Source organism: Plasmodium malariae (assembly GCF_900090045.1).
Source record: "Plasmodium malariae genome assembly, chromosome: 1".
Classification (NCBI taxonomy): domain Eukaryota; phylum Apicomplexa; class Aconoidasida; order Haemosporida; family Plasmodiidae; genus Plasmodium; species Plasmodium malariae.
Window position 1 is genome coordinate 581,039 of NC_041775.1, and position 26,566 is coordinate 607,604.

General features: G+C 29.3%; 5 protein-coding genes across 5 annotated transcripts; 1 reads left to right on the top strand and 4 right to left on the bottom strand.

The window, feature by feature from the left end:
• Positions 1 to 747: 747 nt before the first annotated feature.
• POP1 (ribonucleases P/MRP protein subunit POP1, putative) lies at positions 748 to 5,330 on the bottom strand (the record flags this gene model as incomplete). Its single annotated transcript, XM_029008255.1, has 4 exons — positions 748 to 791; positions 892 to 984; positions 1,161 to 1,535; positions 2,135 to 5,330. The coding sequence occupies 4 exons, from the start codon at positions 5,328 to 5,330 to the stop codon at positions 748 to 750; spliced, it is 3,708 nt and encodes a 1,235-aa protein (XP_028860002.1).
• A 2,435-nt stretch (positions 5,331 to 7,765) lies between these two features.
• PmUG01_01021400 (lysophospholipase, putative) lies at positions 7,766 to 9,277 on the bottom strand (the record flags this gene model as incomplete). Its single annotated transcript, XM_029008266.1, has 1 exon — positions 7,766 to 9,277. One exon carries the CDS (start codon positions 9,275 to 9,277, stop codon positions 7,766 to 7,768), a length of 1,512 nt encoding a protein of 503 aa, XP_028860003.1.
• Positions 9,278 to 11,416: 2,139 nt separating this feature from the next.
• PmUG01_01021500 (lysophospholipase, putative) lies at positions 11,417 to 12,514 on the bottom strand (the record flags this gene model as incomplete). The annotated part of the gene is made up of 1 exon (XM_029008277.1): positions 11,417 to 12,514. The coding sequence occupies one exon, from the start codon at positions 12,512 to 12,514 to the stop codon at positions 11,417 to 11,419; it is 1,098 nt and encodes a 365-aa protein (XP_028860004.1).
• Positions 12,515 to 15,735: 3,221 nt separating this feature from the next.
• PmUG01_01021600 (conserved protein, unknown function) lies at positions 15,736 to 15,933 on the top strand (the record flags this gene model as incomplete). Its single annotated transcript, XM_029008288.1, has 1 exon — positions 15,736 to 15,933. One exon carries the CDS (start codon positions 15,736 to 15,738, stop codon positions 15,931 to 15,933), a length of 198 nt encoding a protein of 65 aa, XP_028860005.1.
• A 1,160-nt stretch (positions 15,934 to 17,093) lies between these two features.
• On the bottom strand, positions 17,094 to 25,001 carry PmUG01_01021700 (conserved Plasmodium protein, unknown function; the record flags this gene model as incomplete). The annotated part of the gene is given in 4 exon segments (XM_029008299.1): positions 17,094 to 18,151; positions 18,500 to 19,178; positions 19,192 to 20,984; positions 21,425 to 25,001. The coding sequence occupies 4 exon segments, from the start codon at positions 24,999 to 25,001 to the stop codon at positions 17,094 to 17,096; spliced, it is 7,107 nt and encodes a 2,368-aa protein (XP_028860006.1).
• Between the last annotated feature and the right edge of the window lie 1,565 nt (positions 25,002 to 26,566).

A 26,566-nucleotide genomic window follows, 5' to 3' on the forward strand; every position in this document is an offset into this window, starting at 1 on the left:
TCTTTACATCATTTGTTTATCATTTGTTTATCATTTGTTTATCATTCGTTTATCATTTTTTATCATTTTTTATCATTTTTTATCATTTTTTATCATTTTTTTATCATTTTTTTATCATTTGTTTATCATTTGTTTATCATTTTTTATCATTTTTTATCATTTTTTTATCATTTTTTTCATCATTTTACATAATTTCACTTCCTTTTTTTTTTCTTCTCCTTTCGTCTCCCCACTTCACCCTCTTTTTTGTTTTAAAATTTGTCTCTTTCGAATTATGTATTTGTGTACTTAAACGAATTAAAGCATATAAGAGTTTTATTTTTAACTCGAAAAATTAAAAAATTTTGCATAGCTATATGCACATGTATAAATTAAATGGCGCTAAACAAAAATAAACAATAAAAAAAGTTAAACAAATAACGTGAAAATTAAAAAAAAAGAATTCATGGTAAAAGAGGAACTGATGAATGAAGCAACAACTCAGTTGATGGGCATTTCCTGCATAAATACACATACGTGTATATATACATACATAATAATATTTATGCTTATACATATACGTGTATATATACATACATAATAATATTTATGCTTATACATATACGTGTATATATACATACATAATATATTTATGCTTATACATATACGTGTATATAAACATATATATATTTATGCTTATACATATACGTGTATATAAACATATATATATTTATGCTTATACATATACGAGTACACATATTGCAGAGATCAAAAAGGCAGGTACTTATCTTCCGTTACTAGGCTAAGCCAAACTGTAAAAAAAAAAAAAAAAAAAAAAAAAATTATCAAGGAGACATATAAAAAATGCGCAGCATAATGATACAACAAACTGACGATGAAATGAAGGCATACCAGGATAGTAATGCACCGAATCAATATTTCTAATTAAAGCTAAAGATGGAAATTCCTTTGCTCTGTTATTTATCTTGAGTGGATCGGACGCCACTATAAAGGAATAGAGTTAAAGAAAACATTGTGCATGTACATGTGTGCAGGTAAATAATGGAATGTACTGATAGGTATACATATATATATATATATATATATATATATATATATATATATAAATACTGAATAAAATAATAATTTTTATTATATTTCAATTTTAGTTTAAGGTTTACTCAGTTTCAAGGCAAATATATGATGCAGCAAATTCTGCAAAAGTAAATAAAAAGAAATGTGTGCAACTCCGTACCCATATCCTTTTGACAGCACATGTCCGCCACTTGAAACATAACCAATTATTTTTTTCGATGGTAAAATTATTTCATCTATATCTTTCTTTTCACACGTTTTTGAATTTATATCCCCCTTTATTTGTCCATTTGTCTGTACTTTAACATCTCCCTTTGCAGATTTACTCTTTTTCATTATTCGGTTTTTATATTTATGAATTACTGATTCTTTGAACTTTTTTATTTTTTCCTTCTTCTTATTTGTGTGTCTTATTCGTTTGTGCATAACCCACTCATGCAATTTATTTGTACCCACTTGTTCTATTCAAATAAAAAAAAAGGATTAAAAAATTAGGACTGAAGCTTACATATTAATGAAGCGCTGAAATGCGGCTTTCCGAACTATTGCTTGAGGTTATATTTGGTGCTTTTTTTTTTTTTTTTTTAAATTTGCGCGTTAAGCGCGAAAATAGACATGAAGCACAAAAGCGGATATACATGTATGTACGTACGTATGCATGGGTATATATAAATACATTTATATATATGTGCGTGTATGTACATAAGAATGGGTATATCTATCTATATATCTATATATATCTATATCTATATCTATATCTATATCTATATCTATATCTATATCTATATCTATATCTATATCTATATCTATATCTATATCTATATCTATATCTATATCTATATCTATATCTATATCTATATCATATATATATATCTATATCTATATCTATATCTATATCTATCTATATCTATATCTATATCTATATCTATATCTATATATATCTATATATATATATATATATATATATATATATATATATATATATATATATATATATATATATATATATATATGTATGTGTATGCGGGCGTGGCGCAAGTTCCCCCCTCCAGGTCCTTACTCATAAAAAGCTTAATCAGCCTCTTCAGCGTCAGGGAACAAACATGGGCCATCCTTTTTGGTGTACCACCCTTATGCGCGTGCACATAAACAGAGATATAAAAAGATGAGAAAACAAAAAATTTGGTTTTAAATTCTTCCATAAAACTGTCAAATGTTTCAAAGGTGTCCAATGAATAAATTCGTTTGAATGATATGGTAAGAAATCGGTGTAAAAAAGTTTTAATTAAAAATTGATTGTACGGATCAGTACATCTTATAATTTTAATGTTTTCATTATATGGGTATATACAAAACCATGAATAGTTAAAAGGATTGTTAATACCTAAACAATAATAATTTATTCTTTTCCCAATTGGCTTTTTAAAATAATTTTTTTTTGATAATTCTTCCCTAAAGTTATTATATAAAATACCTCCATATGAATCTGGGAAATCTTTAGGGTAACATAAAAATTCTGAACATTTCAGAATTTTTTCTCTTTCTTTTAAACCTATTGCTATGGAACCATTTCGCACTAACAAATGAAATAAAACGGTGCTTTTTTTTTTGGATGGACATAAAATAAAGTATCTTTTATTATTCCCATTTGTTTGATTTATAATTAATATGGGTATTTTAATATAACTTTTCATATTATGCGATATTTTTTCTTTTGTTTCTTTTAATTCTCTGTACATATCATACATTTCATTTCTTTCCAATATTCCCTCCTTTTTGCATTTTTTTTTATCATAATTTTCCAAAAATTCGTGCACATAATTTTGTAATAATTTCTCATTCCTAAATGATTCAAAACCTTTTTTTTTTTCCTTTTCTTCCTTTTCTTTTTCCTTCTCCTTGCTGAGACATACATGCTTTTTAGATAAGTTGTCCATTTCGGTTGTTTGGCCTCCTTGGAATGAATTACTATCTCCCTTCATTTTTCTTAAAACATATTTATTCTCTACATTTGTCTCTGCGCTTGCGCCCACCACCTTTGTTACTGCTGACTTGTCTAAGCTACACTCTTCACCCATATTAATAAACAACATATCTGATTCCCTTCTCTGCTTGATTACATCATAGCTTTCAATATTCTTGTTATTTTTGAGCATTTTCATTATACATGTTTTGACTTTTTTTTTTTTACTGCTCCTAACATGTTCATATTTGTTAACTTTAATATGTTTTATCACGTTTTGTTTTATTTTCTCATTCATAAGAATATTATTATCATATGGGCTAAATTTATTCATATTTAAAACTGCGTTTCCATTTTTTTCTTTTAAATAATCAAAAGAGTTTTCAATAAAATTATCGTATTTTTTTTTATCATTGAAAAGTTTGTTTTCCCTGACTTGGTCATAATTATTCCCACTATTACTACATTTGTTGTTATTATTAACACTCTTTATTTCTTCGTTCCCCCATTTTTGCTCCTTGCTATCGTTAACTTTGTAATTTAATAAAAAGGGACCTATACTCTTTGGTAAGATGGCATATAACGGAATTACAAAGTCATATGGCAATGTTATATCTTCATAAGAATAATTATAGACATGATCCTTTTGTGTTTCCATGTAATATTTATTTTTTACTTTCAAAATGTTTACTAACAGTTGAAAACTCTTTGGTCCCATTAATTCATACATACAAATATTTTTTATATGTTTTATAATGACCTGAGAATTATTAATTTTTTGGAAATTTTCAATTACTTTTTTTAAGCACGTTGGGTGAACGAATACCCACAGATCTCTTTTTGTTTCTTCCTCTGTTCCATGTTCTTCTTTTTGAAAACTATGGCAATTGTAATTAAGATGGTTCCTCATAGCCTCGCTCACATTAGAGATAGTTACAATACTATCACTATTTTTTTCCTTCATCTTATTATTACTAATTTTTTTAAAATACTTGTACGACTTCAATTTCGAACGCCATAAAAAGTAGGCTGGGCAGATTAGCGAATTGTTTGCACTGAAAAAATTACTTCCATCAAAGGAGTTCGGATTAGATATACTGTTTACCGTACATGCATTTTGGTTAGAAGCATCTGTTCTCTTTATAGCATCAGTACTATCAGCCGTTTTGGCATAAGTACCAGACGCATTAGCATTAGAACTAGCAGTCATGTTGGCGGTAGTACCAGTAATGTCCATCGATGAACCCCTCGATGCACCACCTCCTATGGCGAACTCATCAGGATCATACCTATGAATAAAAATCTTTCCTAACAGTAGTCCTAGCAAATATTTTTTCCTTAGCATGTTTGCCTGAAGAACATTAGTACACTTTTTCAGAATGTCAATAATGATATTTTCATGAGCGCTTAGTTGAATTATTTCCACATAAGACAAGTCATGTATTAGTGACTTCCTCTTGCTATATCTAAATATCCTTCTACTTATTTTACTACAATTTTTTAAAGCAAGTTTATACCCATACATATTTATCATTCGAAATCTTTTACTATGATACATATGAGTCTCTAGCCAATTTTTTTTTTTACCTCTCATAATAAAATTTTTGTAAAAATACCCATAAGGCATCATACCACTTTTTTTTTTTTTTTTTTTCTTCTTATTTTTCTTATTACTACTATTATTCTTCTTTTTCTTTTTGTTTATATTCGGTTCAGATATTAACATCTCTTCAAGTATTATTTTTTTACATACTAAAGGAACTCTATAAGGGTTAAAAGACATACACCTCCTTCTCCTGTTTTTATGGATACGTTGAAAGCATCTTTTAAATATATTTCTTTTTTTTAGTTCATTACCAAAAATGGCAAAATCTTCGTCTTTTAAACTAAAAAAGGAAGAGACCCAGGGTATAGAGTTGTAGTTTAAAAAACTCGTGTCTGAACAGTTATTATTTATTTCGTATATAGATTTATATATCTTATCATTTTGTTTATCTAATTCTTTAACTGCTGCCATCTGTTCGTCCTTCTCATTTTTCTTCCTTCTGTTATCATTCTTTTTGGATACCTTCCCATGGTCTGTAATACCAGAGCTGCTCTTAGGAGGCTTCTCAATTTTATCGACTGACTGCTTTTTAGAGCTACTCCTTTTGCCTTTTACTTTGTCTTTGTCATTTTCATCCTTGTCAAATATACCCTTGTCAGAATGGTCAGAATTGCCAGAATTGTCAGAATTTTCAGAATTTTCAGAATTGTCAGAATTCCGTTTTCCACCGCTAAAAAAAGTAACCATCTTATGTGTCTCACATTTAACATTAAAAAAAGAAATATGCAAAAAAAATTAAAATATGTTTTTTATTTTTTTTTGTTCTTTTATAAACTACTAGTGGTGGAAAATGTAAATGTTAAATATCAGCAGGAGGGAATTTGGCAAAATGAAGAGGTAAAAAAGAAAGAGGAAAAAAAAAAAAAAAAGAAGATTTCTTTACTATACGTGTTTCTATTTCTATTTCTACTTCTATTTCTGCTTCTTTATTTTTTTCTTTTTTTTTTACCTCTTCTTTTAGCCCCATTCATGCTGTGAATTGTTCTTCACAAGTGAGAATAATCGAACATATTTTGCGCAGATTATTTCCTGTGTATTTGGCCTATTTATTTGCTAAAATTTAGCTTGTTAAATTTCAATTCCTTTGTTTTAGTTCATCAGTTCATCAGTTCATCAGTTCATCAGTTCATCAGTTCATCAGTTTATCTGTTTATCTGTTTATCTGTTTATCACTTCACCTCACCTCACCTGTTCATCTCTTTATATCTATACCTGTTTACCGCTTTACTTTTTTTCTAAGCAGTTATTACTGCATTTTTGTAGAGTCCGCTGAAAAGAATTTTTTTATGCCTAAATTCTTCTCCCCCTTTGCTTATAACATTGCATATGCTTACGTAAACGGGTAGGAAAAACCACATATATGCATATATGTATATTATATTATTTTATTTTTATTTTTTTTTTTTTTCTCTTCAATAGTTTCGTATTAAGGCACATTCATAACATAAGATGGCAAGGCAATGATTTTTAATACTACACGTATTTTTGCGTGTACCAGTAAATGCATAATTGCACAGTTGTCATGTAATGATATTTTACCGAAAAGAAAATATAATATAATCAATATAAAAAATGTAAAAAGAATTATACTATGCGGAATAAGTGAAGGAAACATTCCCCGAAATTAATGAAAGGGCTTACGCAATTTTTTAAATTCAATGAAAGAGGTTTTCTTAAACATACTCTATTTAAATGGAACCAACGTTAACTGTTATACGCACATAAGATGTTGTCACTTATGTATAAAGCATTAATATGGTAATGGGTAATATGTAGTTAATATAAGTTATATAGTACATTGTGTACAAGAAAAGTTTCACCATATTACCTACAAATGATATCTTCTTTTGACCCCATTTGTTTTTATGGTTACCAATAAAATAATAAATATATACAAAAATAAGGTTAATTTTAAAATATTATTAAAAATAATCAAAAAATGTAATATCAACTAAAAATAAAAAAAAAAAAAAAAAAAAAATCATCAACAACAACAACAATTTACAAAGGTACTATAAAATTAACCTTATAAATAAATTCAAAAAAAAAATAACCATTAATTAATTTAAAGAATAACCAATAATTAAAATCTAACATTATCATTAAATGAAATAAAAGGTAGCCATTAAACTACCATAACAGCATATAGCAAATTTATGATAATATGGTAGTAATTCGCGGGTTAATACAATACTATAGTATAAAAATAATTTTGTGTAATGAGTAATACACAGGGCGATATAATGGATTATATATAATGATGAAATATTAAAATCCGAATGGTTACTCTTTGCACAAAATAGCATCATACAACAATAAAACACCTCTATACCCGGATGACGGTGTTTTCTTGCTATGCATATACAAATATATATATATATACATGTATATATGTGTATATATATGTGCATATAAGTATACATGTGCACATAAAGTATATATGTGTGTATATATATGCATTATGTATATATGTGTGTATATATATGCATGTATGTATATATGTGTGTATATATATGCATGTATGTATATATGTGTGTATACGTTTGTGGGTAAACGTGTTTGTATATACATATAATAATGCAAAATTTTTTTTTTTTTTTTTTGGGGTCAAAAAAATAGGTAAGGGGCGCATAAGGTATGCGTTCAAAAGGCACTACAGTTTTTTTTTTTTTTTTTTTTACCATTTATTCAAATACCTGATTGTCTACTGGTACAACTGCGCATACGATGTTGAACTGACATGTCCACAATTATGGTATAAAATACACACATACAAACATGTATATATATATATATATACATCATCGACGGCAGTTCTTCACCGTATGAATATTATGCGCATATGAGTACCAAATTAAGGTACTCCGTAAGATATGTGCATTTTGTGAAGCATAATTTGTAATTTTACATTTTTTTTTATAATTTTAATGTTACTATTTTATCATTATTTTATTGTTACTATTTTATTATTTTTTTTATTTTTAATATTTTAATTTTTTTTTTTTTTTTTTGGCAAATTTTTTGCCTTTAATTTTTCTTCGCACGAAAGATCCTATTGAATTTAAATTATAATTTTTTTATTTGCTGTTATTTGCTGCTATATGCTGTTAAAGCCTACTACTTCAGTTACCGCAACTGCTGACTTCGTCTTCGGCGCAGCTGCTGCTAACATTGTCATTATCGCTTCTACTACGGACATCTCCGCTACATGCGGTACTTCCATTATCATCGATACTACTGGCATCTCCGCTACATGCGGTACTTCCATTATCATCGATACTACTGGCATCTCCGCTACATGCAGCACTTCCATTATCATCGTTACTATCACTGCAATCATCGCAATCTGCACAGCGGATTGCATCCACTCTTTGCGTTATCCAGTCGCTGACCTTCATTAAGACCCTCTCATTTCCAGGCTCCAGGGGAAGTACATGATCCATATCCTCTAAAGTAAACATTTCCTTATTTTCTGTTTCTAATTTTTTGAAAAAATTTTTAACCCCTTTGTAACAACAAGCACTATCTAACACTGAATGAACAATCAACAGTGGAATGTTTTTAGGGATATAATTCATATCATTATGTAAGTTGTCTACTGCTTTTAAAAGTTCATTACAAAGCTTATTAGTTGCAGGCTTAGGATAACAATGCTTATCAAAAGCATATAAATCATTAACATATGGAAACATCTCAAAATTTAAGGCTGGACCAAATCTTTGAGTTGGGAAAACATAATTTGCTACTTTAGATATAGGCAAGTAGAAGTATTTAAAAATAGGTTTTTCCTTTAAACTATCAATTGATATCATTCCACCTAGTGTTATACCTCCTCTTATATTTAATTTTCTATTATCACTATCTTCCTCAGATTTACCAATTTGTTCTAAAGTTCGTAATACCACATTACCTCCCATTGATAAACCCATTAAAAAGAACGGCGGGACCTTCTTCTTTGAACCCTTAACACTGCAGCTAATGTTGCTGCAACCATTTGGAAGGTCACTACCATTAGTGCTTCCCTGAACACTTGTTGTTCCTTCACTTCCAATGCCGCTTAGATCACCTGCTTCATCAATTCCAGTACTTCCTTGATCACTTGGAAGATAACCTCCGTTGCTACTTAGTCCACTTGTTGTCTCACTTCCAATGCTACCTGTATGCTCATCCTCCTCCTGGGATAGCGAATTGTGAATTATGTTCATATACTGTAATATGTCTTCAGTGAAGTCGTCAAATTCATTTATGTGCGTTTTTACATTTTGATAACACTCAGATTCACCATGACCTTGCATATCTAATCCATATACTGAGAACCCCTGTTTATTTAAATGCTCTACCCAGCTATCTTTGTATATGTAAAAGTTGTCCGCATCTTTTAATACAACCTTATCATTACTTTGTATATCTACGTTATGATTTAAATATTCAAAACGAACATGAGAATTTAAAGCATGCACTAATATCATAATACCTATTGGATACTTAACTAACCACGCATATGTCTTAAGCAACAGCCCATTCTTATTAACAAATGAACCTAATTTGGGATTTCCATCTAGACTTTCTTCAAAATTGTTCTGTACAGTCATCACCTGACTATCTGGAGCGGTTTCTTCGAAATTTTCTGCCATATCTTTTTTTGATACCAAAGAAGATAAGTGTGCAGATGGAAATTTTGATTCAATCGGGGTAAAAGTTACTAAGTGTATGTATGTAAATATATATTATATATATATATATATATATATATGTATGTAGTATTACTTAGATTAAATCTTTTTTTTTTTTTTTCCTGTATAAAAATGCCGATTATTTTAATTAGAGATAAAAAAAAAAAAAAAAAAAAAAAGACCTAAAAATGGGACTAAATTGTCCAAAAGGAAGAAAAAGAATATGCGAAGTTAACTATAAGGCAACGCACAGCATATATATATATATATATATTACAAAGAAACAATAAAAGACCTAGATACACAAATTCGTTAAAAAACTAAATGTCCTAAATTGTCTTAAATGCCTTGAAATGTTCTAATATGCCTTAAAATATATTTATGACTGTTCGTAAAGTTATCATATTTTAAAAACTTGAATATCAGAAAATTGACATGAAAAAAAAGGTATTAAAAAAAATATACAAAATTGTTGAAAATATACGAAACAATTGAAAATATACGAAACATCTGAATACATACGAAACAGCTGAAAAAATACGAAACAGCTGAAAAAATACGAAACAGCTGAAAAAATACGAAACAGCTGAAAAAATACGATAACGTCGAAAAAATACGAAATAGTCCAAAAAATACGAAATGGTCCAAAAAATACGAAATGGTCCAAAAAATACGATATAGTCCAAAAAAGTACAGAATAGTCGGAAAAATACAAAACGGTCAAAAATATACAAAATTGTAAAAAATATACAAAATATTTTGAAACATGCAAAATGGTTAAAAATAGAGAATAATTAAAAAATGAACAAAATTCTACAAAAAAAAAAAAAAATAATAAAATCCCTTGAGAATTTCAAAAAAATATAATTTTCTTTTTTGCAGTAAGGTTACGGATCGATTAATAATATTATTTTTGCTTAAACTATTTGTAAAAAATATAAAATATATATATGTATTTATATATAGATATATAATAATAATAAAAAAAAATAAAAATATTATAATTTTTTATTTTTTTTCATTTAGATTAATTATTTTTATATTATCGTAAAGTAAAAAAAAAAAAAAAAAATTATACATATAAAATAATTTATTCTTCTCCAGAGAGAAATAAGAAAAAATTAGTATCTCGGCTCAAATTATTTTGCGTGCAAGGAACAAAAATACGAAGAATATTTGCTAGGTGGGAGTACTATTTTAAAATATAAATGTACATATATATATATATATATATATATATATATATGTATATATACATTCCATACATGTATATATAAAGATAAAAGGGGCCATGATAAATTAGTCTCATATGCTTTTACTATTCCGAAGACGTTATAAGAAAAGAAATTTTTTTTTTTTTTTTTAATTTTAATTATCAATTTTGCTAAAAGTCCAATGTGAAAGTAGTAAAATATTTACATGAATACCTATAAGTAATATAGGTGATTATACGCACATAAATATAAACAATAGTACAAACATACGTAGTATATACAAAATAATATATACATATTAACTATATAAATAAAAAACTTAAGGTTTGCTAGAAATGAAAATTAATGTAAAACATATTGTGACAAAGTGCTATGAAGAGTTATAAATAAAAAATATTTTTACTTTTCCTTTTCTTATATTATTTATATAAATAAAAAAAATTAAAAATTAAAAGGAAATTTCCAAATAAAAAAAAGAAAAAGAAATTAAAAAGAAATTTCCAAATAAAAAAAAAAAAAAAGAAATTAAAAAGAAAATAAAAGGAAGGGGTTAAACCAAACGTTATCAAATAATCCCCATTATATCTCTAAAATCGAGTATAAAAACTGCGGCGCACGTCTTCCATTAGTGTACAATTTGTTGTGCATTATAAATTGCGTTAAGTTGCATCTTGGAGTTATATATGACTATGCATACATACGTCCCAAATGATTTCCCATATGCACATTTCCACGTATAAAAGAAAAGTTCACACATGTTTTGGGTTGGGGGGGGGAAAGAGAGAGATAATACCTATCATGTCGGATTGATTCAAATACATTAACCATATCTCTTTTTTTTTTTTTTTTTTTTTTTTTTTTTTTGTTTGTGCCAATGGCGAGCCACTTAAGAAACATTCGAAAGCCACTCAATGACTTTTTTTAAGACTTGTTCATTGCCCGGTTCCATTGTTAACACATGATCCATATCTTCTAAAATGTGTAATTCTTTTTTATCTGAATCAATTTTATTATAAAATGTTTGAACCCCTCCAAAGAAACAAGCACTATCTTGCTTTGAATGTATAAAGAGTATTGGTATATTTTTAGGTAAGTGTACCATATCGTTATTTAAATTTTCTATTGCACTTAAAAGTTCATAACCTAGTTTACATGTTATAGCTTTATTATATCTATTTTTATCAAAGTGAAAAATGTCATTAATATATGGAAATTTTTTAAAATGTAATGTGGGACTAATTCTTAAACTTGGAAAAAAGGTAGCAAAAAATTTTGAAAAAGGGATATAAAAATATTTATATGATGCTTTTGTTGCTAACTCGTCTATTGATATCATACCAGCTAATGATATACAACCTCGTATATTTAATTTATTATTACTATCTTTTGATTTACCTAAAATTTCTAAAATTCTTAAAACTATGTTACCCCCCATAGATAGACCCATAATATAAAATGGTGGAATTTTTGTATTAGTAATATTATCATGAATAGATCCATTAGTACCTCTTTTATGTGATAAACATAACGTATCATGTACTCTATTAATATATTGTAATACATCATATACTATATCATCGAACTTTTTTACATTCGTCTTTAAATTTTTCCATCCATCCGATTGGCCATGTCCTTGTAAATCTAAACCATATACTGAGTAACCCTGTTTATTTAAATGCTCTATCCAACTACCTTTGTATATGTAATAATTGTCAGCATCTTTCAATACAGCTCTTTCATTATTTCCTTCTATTTCCACATTATGCCTTAAATACTCTAATCTTACATGCGTATTTAAACCATGCACTAAAAACATAATACCTTGGGGGTCCTTAACTTGCCATGAGTATGTCTTTATTGATAAACCGTCTTTATTATTAAACGAATCCACTTTTGGTTTTCCATCTAGCTTTAAATTTGCAGCTAGCGTACAACCACTTCCCCCTTTTTTCATGGCCTTCTCCGTCGAACGAACAGAGGCCATTAGAGAGAACAAGAAAAAAAAGATGAAATGAAAAAAATATGCGACAAACATAAAAAATAAAACGGGGTGGGAGCATATACTTACTTATACAAACAAATACATGCATACGTATATATATAACGTGCACATGTACACATATGTATGTATTTATGTATATATATACTATATACGCGTAAATAAATACATATATATACATATATACATATATATATATATATATATATATATATATATATATATGCTATATGAACAAAGCAGCCTCAACTTATTAAGAGGGAATACTTATTATATGTTTTAATTTACTGGAAAAAACAAGAGCACAAAAAATATGCAAAAAATAGTGTAGAAAAAATTGCGAACTTTTAAATCCTCAAAAGGAATGCAAAATTACAAAAAAATAAAAAAAAAAAGTTAAGCACTAAACGCCACAGTAAAAATAATTGTAAAACTTATGGACCATCGTTTTTATATTTTTTCATTATTTTTTTATTATTTTATTATTTTTTTTTATTTTATTTTTTTATTTTATTTTATTTTATTTTATTTTTTTATTTTATTTTATTTTATTTTATTTTTTTTTTTTTTATTTTATTTTATTTTATTTTTAATTATTTTTTTTTTTTTTATTCTTTCTTATTTGGGCAATCTTGCATACAGAGTTGTAAAAGTAACGCAGAAAATAATAGATTAATGAGATTATAAGCACTTCATTATTTACTGTTAACAAGAAAACAGCTTCATAATATTTTTAAAAATACATAAAATTAGTATGTAGTAACATGAATATATATAATATGTATAATAAAGCAGAAAAACATGCGTATCATACTGGAATACGAAAATTATACATAATACATAATAATACGAAAAATAAAAATAGAGGAAAGCCACAAAAAGGATATATAAAAAAAATAGGCCGGAAAAAAGTAAAAAAAAAAAAAAAAAAAACGAACAAACAAACAAACAAACGAACAAACAAACGAACAACCCACCAACCAAACAAACAAACAAACGAACAAACAAACAAACAAACGAACAAACGAACAAACGAACAAACGAACAAACGAACAAACGAAACGAACAAACGAACAAACGAACAAACGAACAAACGAACAAACGAACAAACGAACAAACGAACAAACGAACAAACGAACAACCAACCAACCAAACAAACAAACAGAACGAAACGAAAAAATATAAAATTTCTCTATTAATTTAAAAAAATGCGAAATTGTTCAAAATTTTAACCCGCTTTAATTTTGCATAATTTTGTTAAATAACTTAAGAAATGAAAGCCTATATGGCACCTTTTTAACAGTTACATATTATATAAATAGGCATGTAAAATATATGAAAAAAAAAAGAAAAAAAAATACAAGTGTTCACTTAAAAAAGTAAAGTGGAAAATTACCAAAAAAAAAAAATACAAAAGTGTTAAGGGGGAAAAAAATACTATTGCAACTCTATATAATAATAATAACGAACTAGCGCGGCTATTTTTATTAGTAATACGAGGAAAAAATAATTAAACAAAAAGAGTGTATTGAGAAATAAAGGATAATGGCATTTTAAGCATGGAACACAGCTTTTCACTCGCCTTATTATGAACAATAATTTAATTTTTAGTATCAATTATTCTTAACAATCCTTATTTTGAACATCGTTTTATTTTTTGTATACTTATAACGTGCATTTTTTTTATAATACTTTTATTTTTATAATTGCGCCTTATTAATGATGATATAAATAAATTATGTCTAAAATAATTTTAAACCCATCTTATATGCAATATATATATATATATATATATATGTAATTATACGTAAATAATTATTCCCCTGCATATGAATACGCGAAGGGGTAATCCCCCTAGTAACACTATTATGCATGTAAAATAATATGCGCATACATTTGCACATGTATATGTAAATATATTTTATATATTAAGCTTATAGCAGGATGGAAACGTAACCTACGGGGAAATACAGCATTATGAGATGCAGGTCTAAAAAAAAGAATGCAACTAAAAAAAAAAAAAAAAAAAAAATTAATCTCACTCTTTTTGTATATCTTCATAATGTTAGGATCAAATTTAGCGGAAAAAATTTGTTCCCCTCATTTTCCACCACTAAGTTCAGCTGGCACATATATATATATATATATATATGTACGTATGTATATATGTATGTATATTTTGCGTGGGGTATAAATGTGCAAACTGTGTTATATGCATTTCTTCAAGTTCAACACGTACCGATAACGTGCACTTGCTGACGTGTATATAAATATTTACGCACGGTGTTCTTATGGTATACTTTAAATCATCGTTATTCATAATTTCGATTGTTTAAAAACACCATTTTCAAAATAATTATAATTTATAAAATTCTTCAGTTATTTATACTTGTACTTAGAGCACCATCTTATATTTTTTAGCTCCAAAAATTTTTTTTTTTTTTTTCGTACCATTCTCAAAAAAATAAAGGAATATTTATTCTTTACATACAATACTTCTAATTCTAATTTTCTTCATGTAAATTTAGGCTTAAACTTATATTTTTTTTTTTTTTAAAACAATATTTCCCAAACAGTCCAAATATAATATAGAATGTTTGAATGCCGAAATGGTATTTTAAATTTTTTTATTTTTTCACTCTCCCGTGCCCTCTTATTGCATTAAGAAGCATTCTTAACAGAAATATAGGAAGAATTTCATTCTGCGTTTAAATGATCATTATCATATTTAATTTTGTTCGTACCTCTTTTGACACAAAAAGAATATATAGAAATAAATAAATACCGTTTATTTACGGGAACCACATATATACGTTTAATTGTATCCCTTGAAGGGTATAACATAAGATCCGCTACGGTCAACTGAATTACAGAAGCACCATCGTTCTAGTGCCGCCTGACTTGTACACGTAAGTACATACATAAACATGTATATATATGCACATATATATAAAGACATATATAGGTGTGCAGAAGAACGGTCCATCCATTTGCTGGCGTTTGTTTCCTTCTCTGTTGCACAAGCAGGGAAGCCCCATGCATAAAATAAAATTTGTACATATATGCACACATGTAAAAATGTACATATATACGAATGTACTTCTGCACGTATGTACGTGTGTATGTTTGTATAAACATGAAGCAACTACGTAAATCTACCTTTTTAGATATCTAGCAATATATTCGCAACATCTCAATAAAGAATAATGCCCTTAGGTGTGCCTCTAAGAAAGTACCTCTTCATTGTGTCCACTTCCTTTTTATGCATGGCTATGGGCTCATGTTGTGTGCATTTAATTATGAAACCAGAAATGAAAAAATATAATATTTCTAAGAATTTAGAAAGTAGAAATAATGCCATTCAGGAGGTTCAACAGGAAATACTACGGAAGAAAACATTATAATGCGTAGTAATTCATGGTAATCATGTATACAAATGTGTACAGATCGTTATATATATATGTACGTATGTATATGCAGATATGTATATACGTAGGTGTATATATATTTATAAGTAGATATACGTACATCCACTGACAGGTCTCCAATCATATACGCAATAAAGGGATATAAGTATGTTCCTCTAAACCCATTGAAGGAAACCGAGCAAGCGGAGTGATCCCACGTAAATAAAATGAAGACATGCCTTTTTTTTATTTGCGTTATATTGCTAGGACAAAAATATTGATGAGTTGAGAATACAAAAAAAAAAAAAAAAAAATTATGAAGATCGAACATTTTTCAGTAGTTTTACTTACGCATTTTTAAGTATAATTTTTTTTGAAAATATTTTAAAAAAAATTTTCGAAGTTGATGCATTGTACAAATACACACCTAAGTACGCGTACGCGTATGCACAAGTAAATATATGTATATATGTGCACACACACATATATACAAACATATACAGGGAAAATAAATTGAAAATTTAATTATGGAACTCACAAAAAATAGCAAATTTGTAAAAAACAAATTGCACATGAAAAATGATGGCTCAGGCAAATATACAAATTACTATAAGTTCATAACAAGATATACTCAAGCGTAGCAACGGCGAATAGATAACTGCGGTAACTGCGGTAACCGTTGTGCCCGCATAACCATACCAACGCGCTAAGCGTGAGAGAAAAATTAACAGCAAGGTTAATAAAAAAATAGTCTTCGCAATTCTTATGCCAAAAAACCGAAGTTGACATGATTACTTAAAAAGAGATGTATATCACTTAACACGTAAAATTTAACACATAAATTGTTTGTGCATGGATTACCCCAGTAATGGATATATACACAATTACTATTTTGTTGAACACTTTTTATTTTTGCATAAAATGTAAGGGATGTATTTTATGTGTTCGTGTATAACGTACACATGGTTATTTCTTTCTTTTTTGACTCCCCCACGGTGTACATACATCTAATTTTTTGTTCCCTATATAATATATCCGGCTCTTATCTCTGCCAGTGTTTCTATTCCTATACCCTTTTTTTTTTTTTTTTTTTTTTTCTCTTTACCTATTGGTAGCACTTAACCAAATTAATGGTAACAACTGCACCCGCTTTTACGTTATATATTAGAATCGAATATGGACTTAAGGTGAGATGGGGCTACTCTATATACCCATACATTTCCCTCTCTTCTGTCTAATCGTGATGTTCTTTGCCGTGCTCTTTTCCTTGTAACTATTAATTCTCGAATATCTTCAATAATTTCTCTATTCAGAGACCAGTAGGAATGTCTTAATGTATGTACATTTGATCCTAACCACGTTGTATCAATGACATCCACATCTAGCCAATCTCTATTATCACGATAACAGTACGTTGGTTCTATGCCAGTAAAGACTAATAAAGTGTTTCTGAACATAGGGGGTTGATGCAGTAAATTTTGTGTCTTTTCTTTGTTGGAAATGGATTGGTCATTATCTATAGACTGTTGTTCATTGATATTATTTATGGTCATATTTTTTTTTCTTTTATAAAAAAAATGAATAACTTTTCGTAATTTTTGCACAAGCTTTGTTATAAATTCTCTATTTTTCATTTTTTTATTTGAAATATCAAAATTTTCACAGTCAAAAAAGGAAGATACTAATTTGGACGAATTACCAAGGGGAGAATTACCTTCTTCATTTGACTCATGTAATTCACTTGATTCGCGCTCCTTAGGTATTTCACGTTTTGTTCCTCTATTATCCACTGGAATGGAGTAGTAGTCCAGTTTATTACTATCAAAAACATAATTTTCAAAACCATTGCATTTCTTCGAATGATAAACATCATCTTTAGAAACATTTAGATCAAATATATTCTTACCTAGAGATTTTGTACCACTAAATATTTCTGCCCATTTTAATGCTTTATCATTCGAATCACAATATATTGAAATAACAGTACAAAAAGACCGAAGGAATACATATTCCTTGTTAACAAAATCGCTTAGGTAATACTCGGGATTCATCATAGTTATTGTTATTAACTTCATTTTCATCATATTATTCTTTCCCATTCCACACTCTTCTTCATCAATAGTTGAAAACAATTCGCTCTTTACTATGTCATGGAAGGCAAGCAGAAACATCCTCGTCCCCATGCTATGTGTTATTATGTGTATTTGCCTTATACCTGCACGTAGAAAAGAAAAACAAAAAAAGGTTAAGAAATAACACATGCAAATGGTAAGAATATACACAGCTGCTTATGAAACATATGAACTCATTTGAACACTTAACGCACAAATGTAACACTGGGTCTGTGCCCTGAATACGCCTTCAAAAGAGGGGTGTAGACAATTGTGCACAAACGCCGCTATTGCCGCTATTGCCGCTATTGCCGCTATTGCCGCTATTGCCGCTATTGCCGCTATTGCCGCTATTGCCGCTATTGCCGCTATTGCCGCTATTGCCGCTATTGCCGCTATTGCCGCTATTGTCTCTATGAGAACCATCGCTGTCACCACCATTAGTTACTCACCGTTGTTCCTGAGTGTGTCGAGAAAAGATTTAAACGCTTGGTGCACTTTCTTATTTTTGGAATTATCCTTTGCAATGAAGAATTCTAAAATGTTATTTCCTGATGGCCAATTAAATAAAAACAGCTTAATATAATTCGGGAAATTACCAAAAGATGCCATTTGTCCTAAAATTTGCAGAGCCTCCAAATGACTTGTGTTATAACCATGTATAAAAATTACTGCTTCTAAACAGCCTGCTAATTCACATTTAACCCAACCATCTAAACTCAATTCTTTTATATTATCAATCCATGAATATAAACGTTTATCTACCCCTTTTTTTTTGTTAAAAGTGTTTTTTTTTTTTTTTATAATTTTTATTTTGACTTCACTATCTTCAAAATCATTTTTTCTACATTTATTTCCAAACAAATTATAATTTTTCTTATTTATATACCCTGTTATATATAACCCCCTCTCTGCATCAATTGATATATGAAGATCTGTGTTATATATTATTCCAAAATTTGGCATATGCGGACATAAATTTTGAAGAATAATATTCATGCATTTTGATTTATATACATTTGTTATCGTATCTGAAAATAGTAATTTTTTCCTGTTTTTTTTTATCTTTAATTTTGGTAATGTTCCTGATAAAGCTTTTGGCAGAAATGTTCTTTTACTTGGATTTCTTTTTTTTTTTTTCTTTTTTTTTTTTTTTTCTCATCCTTAAATTTTTGAGTCTATTTAAATGTAATAGAGTTCCTGTCATACTGTAGCCTATGTGTCTCTTTATTTTTCTCTTTTTTTCATTCTCCTGCTCTCCTTTCCTTTCTTCCTCATTTTCATTTTCATCTGCATCTGCATCTGCATCTACACCTTCACCCTCACACTTGTTTGTATTTATCACCATTGTATTCTTCCCCTCCACCAACGGGTCCCTGAACCCCTTACTGCCGCTGCCATTTACGCTGACATTTACGCTGCCATTTACGCTTCTATTTACACTTCTATTCATGCCGCCATTCATGCCGCTATGCCTTTCAGCAATCGCCCCTTCACCTCGTTCAGCCCCTTCTGCGCCCTCATCCCTTTTATGGTTACTATTCCTGCAAATGCTTTCCTCTGTGAGTACATTATCACCCTTCGCCTCTTCTCCCATGCATTGCTTATTATTTCTCATGTTAAATCGGCTTGGTATCACAACATTTCTTTTATTTTTCCCCTCGCATTTTTGCGCCCCCCTTTCTGGGGCCTCCTCACGCCCTTTCGTTTTCCGTTCCATCCCCGGATATATCTCAGAGCAATTTTCATCTTCTCTCCCCTTTTCTGCAATCAAGTGATGACTTCTGTTTACCGATCCATGATTTATTTCAACTACTCTATTTATTTCTTTCGGTTCTATGTAAATATTTTCAAACCTCCCACAAGCGTATTCGTGACTTTTGCTTGATAGTAACTGCACAAGTTTGTCTTGTTCTTTGTCTACTGGTTTATCACTCTTGTATGTGTCTGTTTTTCTATTTTTCGAAGATAAAATGGCTTGTTCTTCTCTACTCTCTAGTAGATTCTCTGAAATCCCCCTTTGTTGATTCTCTTTTTCGTTGACATTCACATGATTGGCACTACTGGCACTATTGATATTATTGGCACTATTGATATTATTCACATGCTCCACTTTGCTATCATGTTTTCCCTTTTCCGATTTTATACTATTCCTGTGAGTATCTAGGTCATTCTCTGTGCAATTATGTATCACGCCTTTTCCTTTAACGACTTTATTACGTACTCCTTTATCAAACCGGGACTCCGTCGTATCTTCTACGCGTGTGTTGACGTTCCCGCTGCCTTTCCCGCTGCCATCACTGCTGGCATTGCCACCACTTACATGATCACTATTAGTATTACCCTGTCCACGGAGAGCAAACTCTACCACAGGGTTATAAAAACCGGAAGAAGTTTCTCTTGCATCCGTTCCAAAGACACAACTTATTCCTTCATTTCTTCTCTCTACATTTTTGTTTAATGCAAACTGTATTTCATTTTCTAAGGAAAAATCATTAAAATCGTAGCTTAAATTATATATATCATCATAGTTTAACAGTTCTCCTTTTATTAATGATTCATTGTTCAAAAGAGATGTTTGTATTTTTTCATTAGATGTGAAGGAACTAGGATTTATATTATTACTTTTAATACCTTTTTCTTTATTAATCGAACTATCTAATTTTTTTTCAAAATATGTATTATTACCATCGTCTTCATTATAATCATCCGAATCACTATCTTCTAAAAGTTTTGTATAATTGACTCTTAAAATGTCATTACTAGCTTTATTAACAATCAGATATTCACAACACTCTCTCTTTTCTCTTATTCCATGTTTTTCATCGCACTTTTTATGGTTCATATTTCCGTTAGTCAAATTAAGGTCGTAGAATACAACTCTGGGAAAAGTCCTGTAAAAGGCGCCACTCACACAGCACTCTGTGTCGGCTAGGCCTGCAAGGGGGGAAAAAGGGGTCCACATGAAGTGCGTAAATATAGAAGCGTAAATGCAGTAGCGTAAGTGTGGTAGTGTAAATGTAGTAGAATATATGCAGTAGCGTAAGTGTAGCAGTGTAAGTGTACCAGCCTACACGTAAACGCGTATATACAGCCATATAAATGTAGCCCATAATTTAAACCGCTCAATTTAAGCCACTCAATTTAAGCCGCTCAGTTTAAACCGCTCAATTTAAGCTGCTCAGTTTAAACCGCTCAATTTAAGCCGCTCAGTTTAAACCGCTCAATTTAAGCTGCTCAGTTTAAACCGCTCAATTTAAGCTGCTCAGTTTAAACCGCTCAATTTAAGCTGCTCAGTTTAAACCGCTCAATTTAAGCTGCTCAGTTTAAACCGCTCAGATTAAACCGCTCCGATTAAGCTGCCTATCTGCACTCACCTATTTCCAGGTCGTTCGGCTCGCAGTTGGTCTTTCCGTATCCTATCTTTATGCACATAAATCCAGAACCAGTTTTGAAATCTCGACACTTGAAAGGACCGACAGGAATTCCATGAAACCAGTAACCAATTAAAACCTCTCCTTCGAGGTTAATACCTCTCCAATAACCAAAACCATGGGGTCTCCCTTTGTTGTCTAACTCTCCTATATAAAAAATAATGTAAAAGTTAAAATTTTTTTTTTTTTTTTCTCCTTTTTTTCTAAAAATGGAGTTGGACATTTTTTTGCTAAAGAATTTCATCAAAAGAGGAGATTTCTCTCTCTTAATAACAATATTATATCCAATGGCACTTCTCGTGGTACTCTCTAAATCTTCCTTCGATGGTTGATCTTGTTGTTTATATAATGTATTGAACAAGTAACTATTCATTTTGTTCAAATAATATGCATCAATATTATTTGGTACTCTAAAATGAATCATTTCCTTTTTTACTATAGAATATGAATTTAAAAAAAAGGTGTCTAAATAAAATTTCAACAAATGAGGGTAAATTAATTTATGGTAAGTAGCATATATAGATACTAACATAATACAAATAGTATATATTATTAAGTTTACTGTGTCCATAAAAAATATATCATATACTTTTTGTAACTGTAAATTAAAATAATCCTTCTTTTCATATAATTTTGAGTTTTTTACTTCACCTCCTTCTTCTTTTTTCAAATACATAAAATTTGCATATATCATTATAGGTATTTGGACAATAAATAAAAACATGAATAATATAGTTAATCTACCAGCTAATAAATAATTCGATGGTATTCCAAGTTTTATTAATAATATAATGCATATTATAAGAACAAAATAACATAGAGACTGTATGATTCCATCAATGTCATTTATATTTAAAAATAAATTTGCATTTGTATGACTTGCTATTGTTAAAACATTCCCTTGTTCATTGGAAATATTAGAAACCGTTAAATTTTTCGATATCTGAGTAATTATTTTTACTATTAATGCGTACAGAATAATGTAACTAGCGCACTTTAAGGAGCTGTAATTATAAAAAGTTCCCATGTATTTTCTTAACAATTCACGATATTTCATAAATTTTAACGTTTCCCCAAATCCATACACATTTTTATGAACATGTTCATTTTTTCTTCTCCTCCCTTTAACTAAACTGCTAGTCTGCTCTTCGTACTTACGGAATATGCTCTTTGCACTGTGTCCCCTTATCCTCGTCCTTGTATTTTTCTTCGTTTTCTCCCCATCTGACACTATCTCTTCTTCTTCTTCCTCCCATTCACCCTTCTCCTCATCCCCAGCTCCTTGTTTATTTTTGTCGAATGGACCATAATTATCCTGCCCTATTTTATACGGCCTATTCCCCCCCATATTGTAAATATACTTCATGTAGCCATTTTCCATATTCCTATTTTTTGCATCCCCATCGGGAATATTTTCCACATTTGCCATATTTGCCATATTTTCCACATTTGCCATATTTTCCACATTTGCCACATTTGCCATATTTGTCATATTTTCCACATTTGCCATATTTGTCATATTTGCCATATTTGTCATATTTGCCATATTTGCCAGATTTACCGTTTTTTCCAATGTTTCACATTTTTCCAATTTTTTCAGTTTTTCCCCTTCTTGGGCTTCTCCCCATTTTCGCGCTTTTCCCTTCTTGCCCTTTTGGGTTCGTTCCCTCCTCAGGGAATTGTGATAGTGCTTCCTCCTTCCTACGTCTTTTCTGAACCTCTTTCCATAACCCACATCATCGCTTGACATTGATAAAGTAATTTCCCCTTTCAGATCGTGTAGTTCACCGTCTTCTACCTTTTCTTCATATGATTTATCAAAAATAGTGGAACAATTTTCACATTTTGCATTTTCGAAAAATGCACTTTTCAAATTGTTATTATAACACAAGATATTTTTAAAATCAAAACCGCTGTACATATAATTGTGTATATTTATCTGCTCCTCCTTTAAATCGCTATTAAACGAAATGCTCTTCCTTACCCTTGATGAGCCCACGACTTTTTTCTTCGATCCATTCTCTTCATTCCGGTTATTCCATTCATTATTTTCACTTCGTCCTTTTTCGTTTTTTCCTCCCAAATTAGAGAATCTTAATGCCATTTCTGTTTCCTTTATGTTTTCATCAAGAGAGGCTACTGTTTGATTTTTACTTAGATGTTTACTTATACTGTGACACATATTCCCCTCCTGCTGAAGTGCACTGCTACTTATATATTCACTTATTTGTCGCATTAAATTCTTACTGTTTTGTTCCTTTATATCTATTACATTTTTCCTGCTTTGTCTTCCTCTAGAGATTGCATTAACTACACCTTTCGATTCATCGTCTGTTTCCCTTTTGTAATACTGCACCCTAACATTGCTGAAATTTTCTTCATCCTTTTTATGCCTTTCATAATCCATACACGACATGCAATTTGTGGTATAAAAAGGCCTAGATACATTCTGTGCATGAAAAAATTTTTTATGTATATTACTCTGAAAAAGCTGATCGCTTTTCTTTTCAGGGTTCAATCTCCCATATATACAATCATCCAGGGGAGGAGTTTCATCAAAAATGAGTTTCAAAAATTGTTTATTCATTAGATTCATAGGGAAAATGTTCTTTTTCTTTTTTTTTTTTAAGAGTATTTTATTTTTTAAAATGGATAGCTTCGCCGTAGATATGTCCACTTTGTTTTCAATGCTTCTTACCTTTCCTACCTTTTCTGTGTCTTCTGTATCTGTATGTATATCTTTTTTTTTTTTTTTTTTTTTTTTCTTCACAAAAAAGGTTAAGAAGCGCCTTCGATGGTCATTGTACTCTTTTGGCGTATTACTCAATTGCTCCTTATCATGCACTTTTGTCCGTACACAGAGGAACATGTTACTTTTGCAGGAGTCCGTGCAATTTCTGCAATTATAATTCCTTATAATTTTTGTCGTTTTGTCCCTGGATTTGTAATCTATAACCTGTACTTTCTTTTTTCCTATTTTGCGTATTTTTTTTTTAGTGATTACTACTATTTTTCCATCACTTGTATAGTAATTCCTAGTGCATACGTTTAATCTGCTCCATTCTTTTTGTTTTTCCTTCTCTTTCTCCTTCTCCTCTTTTTTCTTATCTTTTCTTTTCCCTTTTTTTTTACAGCTACCATTCCTATTCTTAATGGAAGAATGCTGCTTAACCCTGTTGTCATAAACACTCTCTCTGCCAGTTATGATCATGCTGCTACGTATATTCGATTCATTAACCTGTGAATAGTGTTTTTCTTTCTTACTAAGATATTCACTTTTCAATAACTGTAGACATTTTACTTTGTCCTTTTTTGTAGCATCTACATTTAGATATTCGAACAGTAATGTATTTACATATGTGTCATTTTTTATTATTTCATTCTTCTCATTTTCAATATAATTTATTCCATCTTTTAGTAGTATATTCGCTATATGTTCTTCCTTGAGTATATCAATGTTTTTACAGTTGTACTTGCTGCACTTTAAAACTTCTACAGGATCCCCCCTGTAGCCGTTCATGATTTATTCTAACCCACTTTTTACACGCTATTTTCCCCTATATATCAGTATATACTGCCGTTTACCCTTTGGTCTAGTCTACCTCCGTTTGATGCTCGCGCATTACTACTTTTGCGCCTTTTGCCTTTTTGTTTTGTTTTGCTTTTTTTTTTTTTTTTTTTTTTTTTTTTATTTATTTAGCTAATATACTGGGTGAATCAGCTTTTTTCGTCTTATTTGTTAACCTATTTAGCCTATCTTTTTTTTTTTTTTTTGTTCATCTATTTTTCCTGTTTACTTCTTCTTTATTGTGTTGTTAAGGGGGAAAAGACTGAAACTAATTCTGAGCTAAAATTGCTGTACATATTTTAGTAAAAACTTTTAGGTCAATTTGTGCAGGTAAGTAATAATACAAAATAAAAGTGAAAACAAAAAAAGGAAGAAATATGATTTATCTATGGAAAGAATTAATTAAATAAGCATAAAAAAAAAAAAAAAAAAAGAAGAAGAAGAAGAAGGAAAAATGCAAAAGGCAGACGCCAAACGACAGAACAAAGAATAATATATATGTAGCCTAATATTAATTAGTACTTTTTCTTCTTTCTTTTTTTTTCCGTAGCATTTACTACGAATGAAACGCAAACATCACTATGAACACAAATAACCTGGGTTGTATCAAATATGCATTAAAAAGGAATAAATAAAAATATAACATATATATATATATATATATATATATAACTAAGCATTGCTTACCACATATGTTCATACATATAAGATTATATGTAATTCTTTCAATAAAACAAACTTATATATACCCCTTCGCTCTTACGTTAATAATGTAGTAAAAATAGCAGAGATAAGGAAAGAAAAAAGGAAGGTTATTAATGCCTTTTCTTTGAGTGTTTACATTTATGTGTGTTCCTGTCTGCACATGAACATATATATGCACATACAATTCTATATATGCGAATATTTCTAATTGTAAACAAAACTTAACAATAACAAACGTACAAATAGGCTGAGTTCAAAATGGAAATGAAGAAAACAGCAAAACATTAAGAGTAAAGCGAGAAATGAAAGAAAAGTAAAAAAACTCAAATGGTACAAAAAAATGCAAAAGGTACAAAAAAAATCGAAAAAACACAAAAAAAAGCAAAAAACACAAAAAAAAGTAAAATACTCAAAAAAAAGTAAAATACTCAAAAAAAAGTAAAATACGCAAAAAAGGCAAAACACACAATAAAAGCAAATTACGCAAAAAAAGAAAAATATACAAAAACGTTGTAATGCTATTCAACTAACACTATCTTAATTTAATCCCAACACAGGTTTAGTTGTATAATGGGATATTCGAAAAAGAGTAAAAAGGACAAGCATGTTGTGGGCAAATATGTACATGTACATTTATATATATATATACATATTTATATATATATACATTTATACATACATGTATATATATGTACACACATGATGACTACACATATATTATTTATGCCATAGAAAGGAAACAAATAAAATGCAAACAAATTTACTTGAAAAAATTATTCTTAATTTGTTTTCTCCTTCATCCTAAAATTGAG